A 19152-nucleotide genomic window follows, 5' to 3' on the forward strand; every position below is an offset into this window, starting at 1 on the left:
AAAATATTCCTATGATATTTACTATGTAAATCACTCAAACATTGTTTTTATATATCATCATTTTGTCCACATTTATCTTAGTTCTAATTTATCATATCCTATAATGACATATTTGGACAACAGTGAGTTTATGATATTGTTCTTATATGTAATGAGTATAATATTGTTACACCAGGATCACCACACAGTGCTGTTAGCCTTTAGCACCAATTTTCTGCTGTGAACCTCAAGGCCACTTTCTGGATGTTCCCCACACAGCAAAGAGCTTCAAACACTTCTGCACAGAGGAACGCACTAACATTGGCCTGTACACGATATAGTGACGAGGCAATACATGAATGTTTAGTTCACAAGATGGTTCACTAGCTATCAAACAGGTGAACATGATTTCAGCAGTGACAACATAGACACTAATCATGTACATTTTAACAAGCAGTGTTTTATCAGAGCTGGTGTCTCCTACTATGGCCACAGAGATTATTACATCACCTGCAAACCCTCTAGGCTGGCAGTATACTCTACATTAAATCCCAATGTTATTCTATAGCATACAAGCAACATGGTTCCTCAAGATGAAAAGTAAACACAGTTATCCCACAATTAGTTCAGTTATACAAATGTAATGTTGTGACATTTGTTCTCCTGTGCGCTGTAATGAGAGCCTCATGCTGCCCTTTGAAAAACCTGCAGGTATGCAACATTGTATTTGGTGGGGAGTATTGCGTCAGACATATGGAGTGTTTTCAGGTGATTGGTTTATGTTTGGGGTATTGATTAATTCAGGAATCCAATTTGTGGACTTTGCATTGAATATGTTCATCTTTGCCTCCAGTACAGTTTAAAATAATCAAAATACCTAAAGTCCATCTCAAGATTTCAGTCAGAAGATAAATTGAACAAGTTATGTTTTGTTCTTCCTGGTTCCAAATGACCACCTGCTACTTATCTTACTTTGTCTTATCCACACAGTGGGCCTGACACAAAGGACACACTCTAAAGTGTAGGCACGTTTTGTAGTAGCAGTGGATAATTATCAATCAGGTCCATGCTTATGTCATATGAAGCATAAGAACAAAAATCATGAAGGCTAAGGGAAAAGAGATTTTGAAGGTTTGTTTTGATTTTAGAATATTTTAATATATCCAGTCTTTATACATGTTTACTGTGAATGCTGTGCTATTTACATTACTGTAAATCATATTATTTTTCTCACTTTGTCCTTTAAAATTGACTTATTCTCTCTGCTTTGTATTTCAATGATTTATTTGGTTTGCGGGGAAATGTTTGAACAGGGAAAAGAGGTATGTGATTGTCTTAGTGCCATATGCCCCATCTCCTACCCCACCCTGACTGTAAGTCCTGTGCATGCACTTAATGATAAGGTTATTGTTGTGGAGGATCATTAATGTTTCCCTTCTCAACAATGACCAGTGCTTGTTAGCTTCTAAGCTAGCAACAATTTTGCCTTTGGTGATGAAGAAAAGAGACAAGCACTTAAACAACGTATTTTATTTGTTGAACTCATTAAGCTACGCTCTGACAAAGCAAAGTGCAGAGTTGTGACTTTTGATGCTGAATGTAGAACTGTGTGCTTCAAAGAGTACAACTCTGTGCCTTGTTTTCTAGGAGTCTTCCCCAAATCATCCCTGAATATGCTAACCTGTTTTTCTGTGTTTAGCCATGTGTCATTTATTCTACCAAGTCCAGTAAGTAAGCTTGGGGAAGGTGTTGTGTCACCTTTTCTTCCCTAAACCCATTCCTCTCCATTGGATCCTTCAGCACACACAATGGAGAACATGTGAGGCATGCTTTGTGTGATCAGAGATAACATGATCACTCCCCTTGCATTTCAATGAAATGCATTACACCGATGCTCAAAATATGTGAGCGCATTGGTGAACCAGCCTAACCAGCGTTAGACTCCAACCCAGGCAAACATTGCTTTCAATTCCATTTTTGTTTTTGTTCAATTCACAATGAAATCAAATTCAGGACTCAAGGTTATTATAATTTAATGCAATTTACTTTCATACATCTTTTACTCGTGTGGCTCTAAAGCTGGTTATTGCTCATCCTATTAACCAGCCCCATGTTGTGCCTCTCATATAATCACCAATTTGAACTTAAAGACTCCTGCCGATAACTACGTCCTACTTATACAAATGGTCTAGTGTCAAACACTGAGGAGGAAAATGGCTGTAGGTTGTTTAACAAAACTTGCGTTTTTAAAGTCATGTTCCTAATCCAATAAGACTCTTTTTGTCCTGCCACTATATACAAATCTTCCTCCTGCTGTACAGTGAGTTTCATATGAGGCATCTCCGAGAAAAACGGTGACAGCAAAGTAATAGCTGCCTAAACAAAGACAGTTTTAAAAAGCAAGAGTTGTTCAAAGAGAGCATATGGCAAAAGGTTCTTCAGACTTTCATAGTCTTAACCCGTAAGCGCGGCTGACTCCCCACCCACACACAGAAATGGCAAATTAAATGTTGAATACAACTTTAGGCTCTTGGTAGCTTTAAAAAAATATGCAGGACATAATAATATAATAATAATAATAATAATAATAATAATAATAATAATAATAATAATAATAATAATAATAATAATAATAAGCTTTATTTGTATAGCACCTTTCATACAAGAATTGCAGCCCAAAGTGCTTCACAGAAAAAACATAACAATTAGTACAAGATTAGACAGAATAAGAGCTTTTACAGTACAATAATCACAGTGTTGATGTACATGAGTCTGAAGTAGCATTACAAATAGTATAGAAATAGCAGAATTAAAATAGTATAAAATAGCAGAATATAAATAGTATAAAATAGCAGAATATAAAAAGTATAAAATAGCAGAATTAAAATAGTATAAAATAGCAGAATATAAATAGTATAAAATAGCAGAATATAAAAAGTATAAAATAGCAGAATATAAATAGTATAAAATAGCAGAATACAAATAGTATAAAATAGCAGAATATAAATAGTATAAAATAGCAGAATACAAATAGTATAAAATAGCAGAATATAAATAGTATAAAATAGCAGAATACAAATAGTATAAAATAGCAAAATTAAAATAGTATCAAATAGCATTGGAGATCATGTCTAGTTTCCCTATCTGTGCCGTACTTAACGACCCTCCTGCCGTGAAACCACATTCATTACACCATTCTTGTAAATGTTTTAAACTATCAGAGCCATATTTTGAAAGCATGAGATCAACAATGGGCCCCTGTGGCCTTTCAACTTTTATGTTTTATGAAATCTATCGGTTAAAGCCAGTTTTTCTCCAATATTCTTACACATTTGTCAGAGAAACTTCCTCTTTGTCCCATGGTAACACAGTCTATTTGATCTCAGGTTTTTTTAAAAATACACACTCTGATATGTATCGAAGTTACCTTTACACATTCAATGTCAGTTATAGCAAAAATGAACAGTACAGAATAAAAGCATTTAGTAAAATATATATTAAAAGGCTAATAGTATAAATAGTATAAAGATAACATAAATAGATAGATAGATAAAATAGCAGCTTTAATAAAAGCATTTCAATGAGTTTAAAATGGCATAAAGCATTACATATTGTATAAAATATCACCATTAAAAGGCTAAAGTAAAGAGATATAAAATGTCACCATTAAAAGGCTAAAGTAAAGATATATAAAATATCACCATTAAAAGGCTAAAGTAAAGAGATATAAAATATCACCATTAAAAGGCTAAAGTAAAGAGATATAAAATATCACCATTAAAAGGCTAAAGTAAAGAGATATAAAATATCACCATTAAAAGGCTAAAGTAAAGAGATATAAAATATCACCATTAAAAGGCTAAAGTAAAGAGATATAAAATATCACCATTAAAAGGCTAAAGTAAAGAGATATAAAATATCACTATTAAAAGGCTAAAGTAAAGAGATATGTTTTTAGCTTACTTTTGAAGATATTGAGCGAGTTTCCCTCCCTAATGTCTGCAGGTAAAGTGTTCCATAGCTTTGGTGCATAATTGCTAAAGGCTGCATCCCCAATTTTCTTTTGGATGTTTCTGGGAACATTTAATAAACCAGTAGTGGATGATCGCAATGTTCTTGGGGGCACATCGTTTATTAAAGAGTTGGCAGTGTAACTTGGTGCGGTTCCGTTTAGGGCTTTGTATACAAGAAGGAGGACCTTAAAGTCCATTCTAAAAGTAACTGGAAGCCAGTGTAGAGCGGCTAACACTGAACTGATGTGGTCTCTCCTCTTGGTTCTAGTCAGCAGCCTTAACTCTTTGCTTCTTGTAATGTGATGGACACAGTTTTGGTGTCGTGTTTCTTCTGAGCAGACAGAGGCCGCCTGTAACAGCAAAAGGAACATTGAAGAGTCTTTTCACTCATGGGCACAGAGAACATAAAAACGTTATGATCCTGCCTCAAGTTGGGGAAACGCAAGATTGCAAATTTATCCACACACATTGCTCTTAATTACACAGAACTGTGTTACACATCATAGAGCAACGGCTTTAGTTTGGCAAATGTTCATCAAGTTCACAGCTGCAAGGCTCACCAGCTTCATGGGGTGTGATACACAGTTATCATCTTTGGGTTAATAAAAGGAGATGCAACTTATGAAACAATTTGAAATTTGAAATTTTTGTCCGCTGCTGAAAATTGGTTTGTACAGACAGAAGAGTGTTAAAACAGTTCTTTCCCAAATGTGTTTAAAAGATAATACTTGGTAAGGTCGCTGCAATTGGTAACTTTATAATAACTTTTTATCATATTTGCTGAAACTGTCACTCTATCCTGAGAGTAGTGCATGAGACAGATCATCTGGGAACATCCTGTTCCACTGCCTCCTCCCAGTCCTGATGGCATTGGCAAGATTCCAGCGTGCCTGAAGGAAAACAACCAATCAGAGCCGAGGAGTCTCTAACGCAGTCACTGCTCGTGAACGTCCATCAAACTGTCAAACTATAGCGCTGATCAAATATCAATCAAGACTCTGTTACTGTGTTGTCTATTAAAAACAGTTGAACCAAAAGTAAGCACTGTCGCCAGAGCAAACGTTCTCACTCAGATGTCTGGGAGGAGGCAGAAGAACAGATATCTCATGCACTGCAAATAATGACAGTTTCAGCAAATATGACAAAAAAGTTATTTGTATTAAAGTAAACAACTGCCTCTTTATGAAACATCCTGGGGCCTCTTTTTAGTTATACTTCCTATTTATCAAATGTATAAAAGCTGATTACATGAATGGCACTGAATAGATGTACCTACTTGCGAACTACCTCACACCTACACAATGCTACGAGATCCCATGGCAAGTGCATGTCCCCCGACGCCTTCCACCTCCACCACCTAAGCCCATGGGTACTTTCACATTACAGTGTTGACAGCTTGATGTGAATGAGCAAACACCATGGTACCTCAGGGGTCCCTCTTAAGAGGCCTGGCAAGAGTGGGGGTGCATGAAGGAAAGGGAGTGTTTTTGATGTGCATGAGAGAACCCGGGCCCTAACAGTCACTCCACTGCGTCTATTCGATGGGGAGATATGAGCGCGACGCAGCTCGCTAGCTCCTTTCTCCTGATTGACTCGCTGAAGGAGCTGCGGGTGAGTGTTTAAGTAGCTCCCTGCCATGCCTGTGAAGGAGCTGCTGCTGTTTCCTCTGTGGGCCAACAGAAAAGTGTGTGGTTTTCCGTGCACAAGCGTCGTTTTTACTGCTTTGAGTTGTGAAGAATGTCCCCGGAGCAACAACTTGATTTCATGTGGTGAAAAAGTGAGAGAGAGAGAGCCAAGAACGTTTGCAATAGATCAGTGGAATTACATTACATTGTCAGTCTTTATGGTAAATGAGAATCACATTTGTTAACTCTAAATTCCTAAAGACCTGCCCATGGGGAGCTCTTATATGTACCCTCTCTTTGTCTAATTTGTCTCCTTTCTTTCACTCTCAACCTTTTGATTTGTTTCCACTCCCTGTGTTCCATCTCCCTTTCCTCTCTGTCTTTCCTTCTCTCCACCTGAAGGCCTTTGCATGGTGGTCAGACCTGATGGTGGAGCATGCCGAGACATTCCTGTGTCTCTACTCAGCCGACATGGACGCAGCTCTTGAAGTTCAGCCGCCCGACAGCTGGGACAGTTTCCCCCTCTTCCAGCTGCTCAACGACTTTCTGAGAATGGACTGTGAGTACGAGCTATTAAAAGATAATATATTTAACAATCAGAATTTGGGCTGAAGTAGCGGAACGTGCTTTGCAGTTGGTCTCGTAGCTCCTATGGAGGGTTGATCAGTGAAGATGTGATTTGACACTGGGGACGTAGTTCTGATGAAGGGTAAAATAGAATGGAAAGTCAGATTATTCACTTGTCAGGTCAACACAAATTGTGACATGATCTCATAGTAAAACAATGTGTATAAACATACATATATCACAATATGAACTTTTGTAAAATGTTCTACAGCAATGAGTGTTTGTAACATTTTTAGCGCCCAGTTCTATTATTATGACACAAACCACAAAAATCAAGAGCATTTCTAATGAAGGTTTACAGCTGTTGTTGCCTGTGCACTCCAATTTCCCTGAAACATCTCTCAAATGTCTCTGAAATCATTGCTGTCAATGTGAGATGTCTACTTTTGGCCTGGAGCAGTTTACATACTGAACTGTGTGTGTGTGTGTATGTGTGTATGTGTGTGTGTGTGTGTGTGTGTGTGTGTGTGTGTGTGTGTGTGTGTGTGTGTGTGTGTGTGTATGTGTGTGTGTGTGTGTGTGTGTGTGTGTGTGTGTGTGAGAACAGGGCCAGGAGTGTCTGATTGAAGATAATAGTCAGGTCTTGATGCTGGTTGCTGCCGGCCAGCCATTTCTCTAATGAACTGCATGCACTTGCCTGCAGGAACACTGTGGAGCTGTCCGTGGTCCTGTAACGGAAACACTTCAGTGTTCACAATGCAGACTCAATCTGCGGGGCGCTAATTGTCCTGAGGGAATGTTTCCCCTTTTCAGTTTATCAGTCGGGAGTCAAGGAGAAGACAGAGCGTGGTCCACTCATTCAGCTGAGCACAGATGACTGCAAATAGCTCGTTATGCTCACTTGTTAGTGTCTTTAAATTGGCCACCATTTGTTACATATTGTCAATTGTGTGAATTGCAGTGCATTGCAGTGGACATAGCTATACCAGCCAGCAGTTAACACAGGGAAATACATTCTACGCCACTGGCAACAACACAGTGACTAGAACAGACCCCTACTGTCAGGACACTTCCTTGTGTGCTACAATACTAATACTTCATTCAGATGGACTCTGATGCAAGATATGGGCAAATAACCCTAAAAGCAAAATATTTAAAATGTTATTTTTAAATACACAAACCAAAACCTATTGGATATCTTTATTCTATATGTTCTTTCACTGAGAAACCTACTGTTCAAAATTCCAACATTCATTAATTCATGTCTTGAATTGGATTGAGACACAATGAGATTATTTTCTTTGACAGCATCAATTTGAGTGATAAGACTGGTGTTATTCTGTATTTTTTCTGACTGTCAACAAATCCCATAAAAAAACGAAACCAACTATTTCTTATTCCGTCTCTCTACCTTCTGACCTCCCTGCTCATCGGTTCCTACTAAAGCTTTAAGTCTTTAAAAACAAGTCACAACTATATAGTTTAATTAAAAAAAGGCTCAGTGATTTCCTAAAACCTTGGGTCACACAGTTTTGATCAAACATTACTTAAACAGGAGGAAAACATGCATTTGTTGGGTCCTATATTTCAGCGGTAGATTAATCCACATTTGGTATGTTTTGGTTCTGCACAAGGGATATGCTGACAAGAACAATAGAGAGTAACACAAGAGCATGATCCTTTAACTGTGTACATGTGTTGTTTTAGAACAGAAGATCACAGCTACATGTATCATCAATGAATGCAACAGTATACATTATACTGTTTGCACTTCACACATATGTTCACAATGTTTACCTGTTTTACAGAAAATAAGACTTACTATTAGCCAACGTGGCTTGTAAAGATGGAGGCTGTGTGCTGTAATCAACTGTATAAAAGAGTTGAAAATGAAATACAAAATTAGAATGACTGAATTCATATGAGTTAAAAATATGGAGTGTAAGTACATTTTAATAAAAGTTTTTTGCAGTATACTTTCAAGAAGTACTCCACGTTTCTATTGCACTACCATAAAGTTTGGGGACTTTGAAGTCAAATAAAAAAAACAGCAGAGTTCAATACATCCTGACTTTTAGTCAATAGTATGGGTCAATCATCAAAACCACTTCCCATAATGCACCAATTAAGGAGTCTAATGAATGCCAGGATACTGTAAATACAAAAGAGCTCATCATGCCATCCTTAGTTTTCTGAAATACCAACACCAGACTCAGCAGAGTCCTCGCTGCCCACACAATGTAACAAGCGCGCACTTTAGTAACGCATATCATCATGGGGACATCTTTTCCACAGAAGGTCATTTGCTCTGTTGCCCCACAGCGGTGCACTTATGTAGCAGTAAATAGCCTTAGCACTAGACAGGCGCCAAAGTCGGGCTGCTATTCGAGGAGTTAATGAGGTCTAAAGCAGTGGTAGCTGGGCCACGGCGAGCCCTGTGAACACACTCCTGGACACAACACATCCAAGTGGACAGCAGCCGCTCAAGTGGCTAATTGGGAGAGTGGTAATCAGGGAACACAACAAACATCGCACCTACTGTGTATCATCGACCTTGACTCCAATGCCAACACACACAAACACAAACACATACATGCTCAGAGGGGGAGAGAAAAACAAAGAGGGAGAGGAAAAGCAGACACGCTGCATGGAGCCGTGAGGCATCACATTAGCACACACTGGCCTCCATTTTATCTCCTGTGGTCTTTGTCAGTGTTGCCTTTTTACCAGTTGGGAGCCGGCGGAGACTAGGGGAAATGTGTGTGATGGGTTGGATTTAGAAATACCCGAGATTTCAATCTTTTGTCTAGAAAGATTGAAAACTGGATATGCTATAATACCTAATGAAGAGCCAGTGTTGGCCAGAAACACCTCCTGTTCATTACCACCATCTCGGAGCTTTTCTATTATGTGTCTCGCTGCCCTTCAGATTTCTCATTTAACCTGTAACATGATCACATAAAAGTGTACACGGGACAGCATTATGGTCACATGTTTCTGATGATTGGCCATAATGCTGCGAGAGAAGAAACTCTGGAGCTGAACATGAGAACTTGGTTTGAAGCGGAGCTATTTTTCCTGTGAGTGGGTCCACATGCTGTATACCTCTGCTAGAGGACACACATGACGCCATACACATTCCTGCCGATGGTTTCACACTTCTTCACTGACAGGTGGAAGTAACACGCTAAGAAACATAGTAATGCGATAACAAAGACTTGGAAAACCCAAATTACCAACAACAACAAAAAAGCTTTGCAAAGTTTTTATGAGGAGGGAAATGTATTTAACACATTTGTTAGACCTCAAATATACACACAATGTGTTACTGAGTAACACTGAACCACGTTATGTATGCCTACTGTACATTTGAACTGCTAGTACTGCATATCACAAGAATCTATAATAATTCAGCATGGCCTGCTATGTTTGCTTTGTCACTTTCATGTCTTATTCTCCTTGTCCCCATGCCCTCCCTCAGATAACCTGTGCAATGGGAAGTTCCACATGCACCTGCAGGACCTGTACGCCCCCCTGGTGGTGCGATATGTGGACCTGATGGAGTCCTCCATTGCTCAGTCCATTCACAGAGGCTTTGAAAGGGAATCATGGGAACCTGTAAAGTAAGGATGCCATAATTTACTTTACCTTTGCCTGCCTTCTTCACCTGCACTAAGATGTTTCACTTTGAACATCCGTGCACAGATCTAGCTTTGCTTTTTACTCCTGGAAACTGTCACCACTTGAATGCATTGTTCAAGGCTTTTGAGAGTGAATATATGTGAGCAGGTAAGCCACAGTCACATGGTTGATGGATGACAGAGGCGGATTTCCATTTTTCTAATAATATTCCTGTTTGCTCACAAGCATTTATTCCAATGTTCTGGAAATAAAGAGAAAAAGTCAAATACAAAATATCTCAAACACATCATCAACGATCAATCAACAATCTCCATTTTGAAATTGTGAATAACATCAGATTATCTGGCAACAGAGACTATACTTCCTGTGATGCCTTAAAAAATATGGAATGTCTACAAAAAACCTGAACTAATTTCTATCAGAGAGCATCCTTACTGGTGGCATAGTGGTGTAGTTCAGCAGCCCGACTGAACAAGACCAAAAACAACTGAGGAGGACAGTAAAACCACTTCAGAAGGAAGGCTCTAAGCATCATGGAGGACACCGGCACATGGTCTCTTCAGATTCCTTCCTTCAGGAAAATGCCTACTCGGCATCAGAGCTCGGACCAGCCGCCAGTTTTTACCTCCAGGTGGTTAGATTACTGAACAGCAAGCACTTTAAATAACTCACAGTGATTTCTTATTGTTGTTGTCGTTATTTATCTTTATTATATAAAGTTTTAAGGGTGGAGAGAGAGTACATTTCAAAAAACTATGAAATATATCTACATTCAATTGCATTTGACACAGTTGTACTTTTTAATGTGGTGTTTGTCGGGGAAAGTACAGAACAGCAACTCCAACATGTCTGTGTCTCTGTATCCGGTGTACATGATGATCTGCCTTTTATTACATAAAGGTAACCTCTGATGGGGGAGGTCAGCTCCCCATATTTCCTCTCAGCTAAATGTTGAGGTTTAGAACACAGTTTACAGAGAGTGCTGAAGCATCAATATTAAGATAACCCTTAACAGGTAGAATGAGGGCCTTGCCTTGTGGGACACTGTGTTCATCAACACTACCCAAAAGACTTTTTCTGCTAGTATTTCTCCAGTGAAAGACAAACTACATGTCTGCATAAAGTCCACACTAACCAAAACATTGGTTGAAAATGACGGCAATCAGTGAAAAGCACTATTCTTGATTGAGTTTAGCGATGAGGCTAACAGGTAAAATAGCTTACATCGATCACCAAACAACAACAACATGATACTTATACTAGAACAAAGCATTGTGATTATGTGACGGTAATTACTATACAACACAGCCAGTGAACAATAACAACAGTGCAATAATATATCATGAAAGCATACACAGGCAAACTGTTATAAATGAGCTGTTAATTAGAAAATGATCCAACCCTATACTATATCCTATATACTTATTATGTTGCCCACTTGCTTATGTGTCATTTTATATGGATGCTCTTTATTGTGCGTGTGGACAGAGCACTGACATAATGATAGTGTGACTGCTGGTGTGGCTCTGCAGTAGATTTATGCACTTCAATTGAATCACCAACCAAGTTTTGAAATGATCCTGTAGCACTGCAGGTATATAACAAAATAATTGTGTGACTTTAGCATATCCTTAGTTTGCTGCTTTGTACTCCTTTGCATCAGCTTTGACCTAGAATCACAGTTTTCTGTCTTCTGTTATTATGTTTCTCTCTACAGGATCATAACGAGCACTCTGCCCAATGTCAACCTCCACATGCCCAAAGTACCAAATCTAACAGGGTCAAGTGTTAAACTCTTTTCTCCACCCAACTGGATGAGTCAGAGTTTGTATCCACCGTGTGTAGCCTGAGACATGGACACATGTCCTTGGCATGAACATGGCACATGTCACAGGTGTCTTATGCATATTGTAGCTATTGTTGATTGCAAGGTTTGTACTCTAAATCAGGCAAAATAGTTTACCATCTATAATGTTTCAAATTAATTCATTAGTTTTATCAGGATCGATACACACAACAAGTCTATAGAAACTGTTGCAGCTGTTTTCAGAATTACAATTTAGTTTTTTTTTTAGTTGGCTTATAATATCAATTAATAAATCATTAAACGTAACTATTTAAAATGGAAACTGTAAGTAGACTTCATGTAGCCCTTTAAAAACAAAAAGTACAATACTGTAGCCCATTTATTATTTATTATCATTGAGAGTTTTCTATTAATATGTATGTGATCTTGTGAGTGCTATCATTACAAGCACTGTGCATATATCTGCAAACACTTGACACATCATCTATAGCACTTTAAAAACGTAAGCGAAAAGCACCAACAAAGGGGATCAAAGGTGTGAAGCTCCATCATACGCTGCAGCATCCTGCAGAGTGTGTGGCTGTCACCGCAGCACATCCATCCCTATTCCCTCATCAGTAATCTTGTAGATACACTTTTGAAAATACCAGCCCTGATGAGCGCTGCATTTCAGCTTTACTTTATATTTAGTAACTAATTCACTTAGCCCAAAACTAGCTTTCCAAAAGGACTCGGGAAGGCAGGTTTAGGAGTGCAAACATTAATACTAAAGTACCGACATAGCTGTGGCAGTCTGTTGCCAATGTTGACATTTTAAACAGGCCCAAAGCCACGTTCATGCCACTGTCACGGCATGGTGTGTGTGGATGAATGGCGAAGGCAGTGACTTAGAAATAGAATCCCAACATTTTCCCTCCCACACATGTATTTCTGTATGGACTGGAAAGATGCAAAAGCATAACAAGAAGACAGAAAATACAACAAAAAGCAACTAAAGGAAGAAAATCCTGCATATTATCATTGGGGGTATACTGTATGCTGCCTTTATGAATAAGAAGTGTTCCAAATGAACAGCTAGCAGGCGTGTGGTTTTACTATTTCATCATTCCTAGAAACAAATCTATCTTGGACATGTTCTCCCTATTTCATATGTATTCAATTCATAATATTTCACTCCTTGTTAATGCACTTAATTGATACCATACACACATTGTCTTCTGTATAGAACAATATTTAACAGATATAAACATGGCAGCAGCTCTGTGAGTAGCTAAATGCTAACATCAACATGCTAACGTTGGCTAACTTGGATTAAACACAAAGCAGGATTGAGGTTGAAGTGTCATTAGTTTTAAATGTATTTGTTCAGAAACCAAAAACAATATAAATATATATAATATAATAATTGACAAGTTAAGGTTTTTATCAAAGATGGAGCTGTTTTTACTTGTATAACTATTTATATATTCATTATAATAACTTTCAAAATCATTCCTAATATACTCACTTAGCCAACTTTATTTAAAAGTAATTTTTCCTTCTGCTGTGCTCTGCTGGGGCTATGGGTGTCCACCTTGTCACTAAGCAGCCCTTTATTTATATTTTAAATTGGTTACACAAACAACCTGAACTCTAAGTTTTTTAGCCATTCCTCACAGAAGCTGTTGCTATTGTTGATACTGCTTCATTTTTGTAGAATATGTGTGTTGCTACTGAAATTAATCCACACTTATCAGCCAATCAGAAACGAGAATCGAGAATGCTATAATTGTCTTACACACCGCATGATGCGATATAGATCTTTTCAAAATCATAAGACAATCTAATTTTCCACAATGGTAGCTGCTGTCCTGGTTATAGACTTGCATCTTTTCATGTCTTTCCATTCCAAAGCTTTTCCCTAGTTACCTGATGTTTTAGCACCCTGGCCCTGGCCCTGTGCCCTGGCCCTGGCCCTGGCCCTGTGCCCTGGCCCTGGCCCTGGCCCTGTGCCCTGGCCCTGGCCCTGGCCCTGGCCCTGGCCCTGGCCCTGGCCCTGGCCCTGGCCCTGGCCCTGGCCCTGGCCCTGGCTTCTCTCTTCACTAACTGGGGGTAGATGGTTAAAGGAAGGCCCCCTTGTGTTTGAATTTCTCCCTGCACTTTGGTTCCGTCCGCTGGGGCTGGGTTGAGTTTGGAGCTGTTGAAGGAAGTAAAGGTCTTCGTAAAATGTGCAGTGATAATAATATAGAAGAAGCAGCACTACTGTTGTTAATCCTGGTCTGAGCAGTCCTCCACTCTACCCAAACATGCAACCCCTTAACCCTAAACAACAACATTTTCAAAGCTGTTTTCTCTAAAATGCTAAATTGTGACTCGTGGCCCTGCAGTAATGGCTCGGGGACGTCAGAGGATCTCTTCTGGAAGCTGGATGCTCTGCAGACCTTCATCAGAGATCTCCACTGGCCAGAGGAGGAGTTTGGCAAACACCTGGAGACCCGACTAAAGCTGATGTCCAGTGACATGATTGAATCCTGTGTAAAACGGTAAGACACTGTTTGAATACATATGGGTCTCATTGCAAGCAAGTAACAGTCATTAATCATTTGTTTTCTAGTAGTAACATGTGATTTCTTGGGTTTCCTGGGAAACTGGGTTTCAAAACATCAGCAGTGAGCTCGGAAGAAATACTGGGATCCAATGGGGGAATGTTTCTTTAACATAAGGAGATGCTAACTGAGTTTCAGAGGGAAGGAACATGCTGCAATTTCCACATTTGGTAGTTTCACAGAGGAAATTAAGTTAATAGCTACATGAAATAAGTAGTCTACCAATGAAGTAGTAAGTGCAATTACTTTGAAAATGAGCAAGAGTGCAGCATGTTTTACATTTTAGAGACCATCAACATGGCATTTAGAAGCCCTGTATTAAAACAATGCATTGGTGAGTGTGTGTACTTCAGGGACCACCAGTGAGACGATACAGGAAGTCGTAGTTGGAGTTGCAGTTCCATTCATTTGAAATATTATCAGATGCCAAAACACCACACATGTTCAGGTTTATAATACTCTAATAATTATTATATCTTTCATTGCAATAATTGCAAGGTCAACGGAAGTAATAATTTGCACAGGAATGTGCACTTGCATGTATTCTATTGGCCAACGCACCGTCTTGCCAGGCGACGTTGTTTTGCAGAAAAAGTTGAGGCCGGTTTAAGGTTTTAGCCAAATTACTTTTTTTTTTTTCTGGAGACCTTTGCAACATCACCCCAGATGCACCTCCAGACTGAGCGAGCTGCCTTTTTTCATACAGGGCTAAAGTAGGTCTTTAACATGGCCTTACTGTAAAGATGAGAATATCAACAGTAGAAAAACAATAGTATTTATCACTTGTTGAAATGCCTTAAGATGACCTATGCTTATGGGTATTTGACAAGGACCTCTACTGACATGTGCATTATGAGTCTTGTCCATCAGGAACCAAAGTGCAAGTAGCATCATGTTGTTATAGAGCCATGAAACCTGGTAGTGAGGAGGTCAGGGTGTACGGATCAAAGCATGGGACAGTGGCTTCCTATAGACAGGCAACATTGGTGTCTTCCACTGAGATGGTTCTTCCTTTGCTTCTTCTATCACCATCATTGTTCCTAGAGCTAACCTGATGAATCAACCCAGCAGATATAATGACCAATAAGTAAGAACTTAGTACAGAATGTACTTCAAGTATAAAATATATATTTGAGGCACTTAGAAACAGTGTCTCCATTACTTACAAGTTTTTTTTCCTTTTTAAAATGTTTCACTCAGCACATATCTTGGTGTATATACATATACAGCACATATCTCGGTGTATATACATATCTGCTGATGCACTCATGACCTCACAGTCCTGCACATTCATTTCATTCTCTAAAGCACACGGGCAGCGTTTGAGGCCAAGCTTCAGAAGAGCAGCCGGGCCACAGAGTTCCGTGTGCCACAGTCCATCTGCACCATGTTCAACGTCATGGTGGATGCCAAGGCCCAATCAGCCAAGCTGTGTGCCATGGACCTGGGCCAGGAGGTAGGAGATGCTAAATATGTCCTGAAAACTAATTTTCTTTAAAAGAGAGGGAGCCCTATAATAATTGTATCTTTTGACTCCTTGTAGACATCATACAGTTTCCCCTGTGTTCCACAGTTTCTCATATAATTTAAAGATCACTATGAGTTTAATTGATGTTTAATGAGGTAAATTAAAATATATTATTAATGTTTCTTTTGGGAATGGCGTTGGACGGTAAAGGTGTGAACATCTTTTCTTGTTATATTTCTCTCTGTTACTTTTTTGGTCCTTTCTTTGTCTCATATTTTTGTAGTATTCACATAATTGTACATGGGCCATTTCACCTCTATTTTCTTTTTTTCTGCTGTTTTCCCTTCCTCTCTGTCTTGTGAAAGTTTGTTAGAGACTGGGTAAGTGTGGCTACAAATTCAATTGAATTCTCACCCTCCAGTTCCCAAATGTATAATTAGTCATCAGTTTTCCCTGTCTGTCTTCCTCCACTTGAATTGTTTGGATTTCATTAACATATGTGTAGATAGTATTGAATATACATGGGGTAGAAGTGAGAGATCTCATATTTCGCAGAATCTCAAGACTGATACCAATTCCTGACAATGAATTAATTATTGCTTCACTGTCCTTCACTGTTCTCTTGGTGCTACACGGCTGAACAAAAGGATTCCCTGCAGTGATACTGCTTCGGGGTTTCCATAACAACAGTTCCTTTGCCGGATAAATCATGCAATGTCTTTCAAAAGGTTATAAAGCAATTCATTAATTTATATGCAGCAAAAAAGATTTAATAAATAAATAGTGTAATTCATGAACAAGTAGCTTAAATTAAAAAAAGGTTTTCAAACAATGATAACCAAAACAAAACATAAATAGATTATTTAATATGAAATAGATAGTATATTATTGTACATTATATATATATACTGTATATAAATGTATACATATACAGAATATATATATATATATATATATATATATATATATATAATCATATACAGAATATATATATATATATATATATATATATATATATATATATATATATATACTGTATATACATTTATACATATACAGTATATATATATATATATATATATAATCATATACAGAATATATATATATATATATATATATATATATATATATATATATATATATACTGTATATACATTTATACATATACAGTATATACATATATATATATATATATATATATAATCATATACAGAATATATATATATATATATATATATATATATATATATATATATATATATATATACATATATATATATATATATATATATATATATACTGTATATACATTTATACATATACAGAATATATATATATATATATATATATATATATATATATATACTGTATATGATTATATACATATATATATATATAAAAATGAGTACTATATTTTGCTATATGTGTTTATTCACCTTAACATCTCTTCTTCTAGCTCTTTGATCCTCACATCCTTAGAGTAAACTGCTGAAATCCTTTAACATTTAATTCAGGGGTTTGATTGATAAAGACTTTTTGATTACAATCCAGTTACTGCGGTCAAATGCAGTTTGGTTAGTTACGTACAGTATTTATGCAGCGTACAATTGAAGAAGTGTACAGCATTTATATTCACTCTATTCTGACATTTGGACTGAAGGCCGAGGCCAGTTCTTTTCTAAAAATGTGGTTCTACAGAGTTGCTGAAGCACCACAGAAGGTTACATTCTTGAGCTGACCAAAGTGTTTATCTTGTGGGAACAAATGAACAAGTTGTGGAATCAGGCTAATGAAAGCAGTGCCTCAGTCTAAAGTTGAATCCTTCTGTCCGCCTGTTGTCCTGACGTGGATATGTGCATAATGGTGTTCAATATGTGGAGTAAAGAAGAATATGAATATTTACTTTTTATTCATTAATGTTTAAACAATACAATGATTGAAAACAATAACCTTTTTTTGTGGGTGATTTAGTTGGAATACAGAAATCTCACTGTTTATTATTTTGATCATTTAATCATTAAAATGTAATAATCTGTATGATACTGTCAACTGAACTTCAATACCAGGTTGGTGTTTAGTTTCTAGTAATATTACTTTCAAAATTCCAGTTGATTTCCATTGCAAGAAATGCTTGCTGGTTTCTGCCATGAAGTCTGAAATCTTTCAAAAAAAAAGGAAGAACAATAGTTAAAGGATTCAGATTTCCCTCCAATGTGTCCTGCTAACACGTTGTAGACTTCTGTACACTTACATTCTCCTGGTCATTTGTTTATGGTACTTACATCTATTATTTGAGGGTGGTGATGGCCTAGTGGTCTATTGGTGAAGCTTCCAAACAGAACACCAGATGGTTGATAAGAGTATTGTGGTGTAATGATGTGATATATTAATATTGCACATGTGCAATGACATTTGTATGTTAAAATATAAATACCAAGTAGCAATGAAAGATTCCAGCAAAAGTTCGACTCACTTTAAAACTCTTAACTATCTAACACTTTAAGATGGAAAAAAGCTCCTTATTTCCTAAACAGCAGACTCGGCTTTCTTTACAGAGCTTTTCTAGTCTTTGTGCCCACTCAAAGTGCTTTTAACACACACATCCGTACAGAGGCAGAGGCTACCATGCAAGGTGCCACCTGCTCCGCAGGAGAGACACACACTCACACACGCTGTTGGCCATCAGGAGCAGGTTGGGGTTCAGTATCTTGCCCACTCTGACATCTTGACCCTCCGATTGGTGGCTTTGCCACAGTTTGTTGTTTGGTTTAGATATTTTCTGGTTAAGATCCTCTCTGAGGCTGGTGCTGCTTGTCTAGATGGACATTATGGTAAATATGCGATTAGTAGAGATCTTAAAAATGACTGCATTGCCGCTCATCAGCTACATGTTGTTGCGATATCACAACTACTTTAGCCAAAGTTGTCAAGTTGGTGCTCTTACAGAGGATAATGTAGATATGGGGTGGTGATGGCCTTGTGGTCTAGTGGGAGGGCTTCCAAATACAACACCAGATGGTTGTGAGTTCAACATTGTGCCCCTGAGTAAGGTGCTTAATCCTGAGCTGCTCCAGGGAGACTGTCCCTGTAGTTAGTTCATTGTTAGTCCCTCTGGATGAGAGTGTCTGATAAATGACATGTAATGAAATATGTTTCTATTTATTGTCACTTCATTTTGGAGTTAGTAAGTATGGATAAGAAGAGTGACATGTTTCTCTTTTCCTTCCTCTGTAGAGACAGTACCATTCCCAAATTGACAATCTAATTGAAGAGACGGTGAAGGAGATGATAACTCTGCTCGTAGCTAAGGTACACAACAGTACAGTATACATTTACACCATGGATGGATTACATGCATACACTGTTTTGTTGTATATATTATATTTTATATTTATATTTCAAGCACAGTACTGAAGGAGGAAACAAGGATTCCCCTGCATAATGTAGAGATATGTTGAATATGTGA

General features: G+C 37.8%; 1 protein-coding gene across 9 annotated transcripts in view; it reads left to right on the forward strand.

Annotated features, from left to right (window-relative positions):
• cadpsa (Ca2+-dependent activator protein for secretion a) overlaps positions 1–19152 on the forward strand; it is a 161728-nt gene that overhangs the window by 103465 nt on the left and 39111 nt on the right. For 3 of the 9 annotated variants that reach the window (XM_029431327.1, XM_029431330.1, XM_029431333.1), the window contains 7 exons: positions 1293–1301; positions 6020–6176; positions 9666–9807; positions 11544–11606; positions 14000–14155; positions 15527–15674; positions 18921–18995. In XM_029431327.1, the coding sequence (XP_029287187.1) occupies positions 1293–1301; positions 6020–6176; positions 9666–9807; positions 11544–11606; positions 14000–14155; positions 15527–15674; positions 18921–18995 (750 nt within the window). The remainder of the gene's footprint in view (positions 1–1292; positions 1302–6019; positions 6177–9665; positions 9808–11543; positions 11607–13999; positions 14156–15526; positions 15675–18920; positions 18996–19152) is intronic. The other 6 variants (XM_029431329.1, XM_029431335.1, XM_029431328.1 and 3 more) reach the window with 3 other exon arrangements.

Source organism: Cottoperca gobio, chromosome 5, assembly GCF_900634415.1.
Source record: "Cottoperca gobio chromosome 5, fCotGob3.1, whole genome shotgun sequence".
Classification (NCBI taxonomy): Eukaryota; Metazoa; Chordata; class Actinopteri; order Perciformes; family Bovichtidae; genus Cottoperca; species Cottoperca gobio.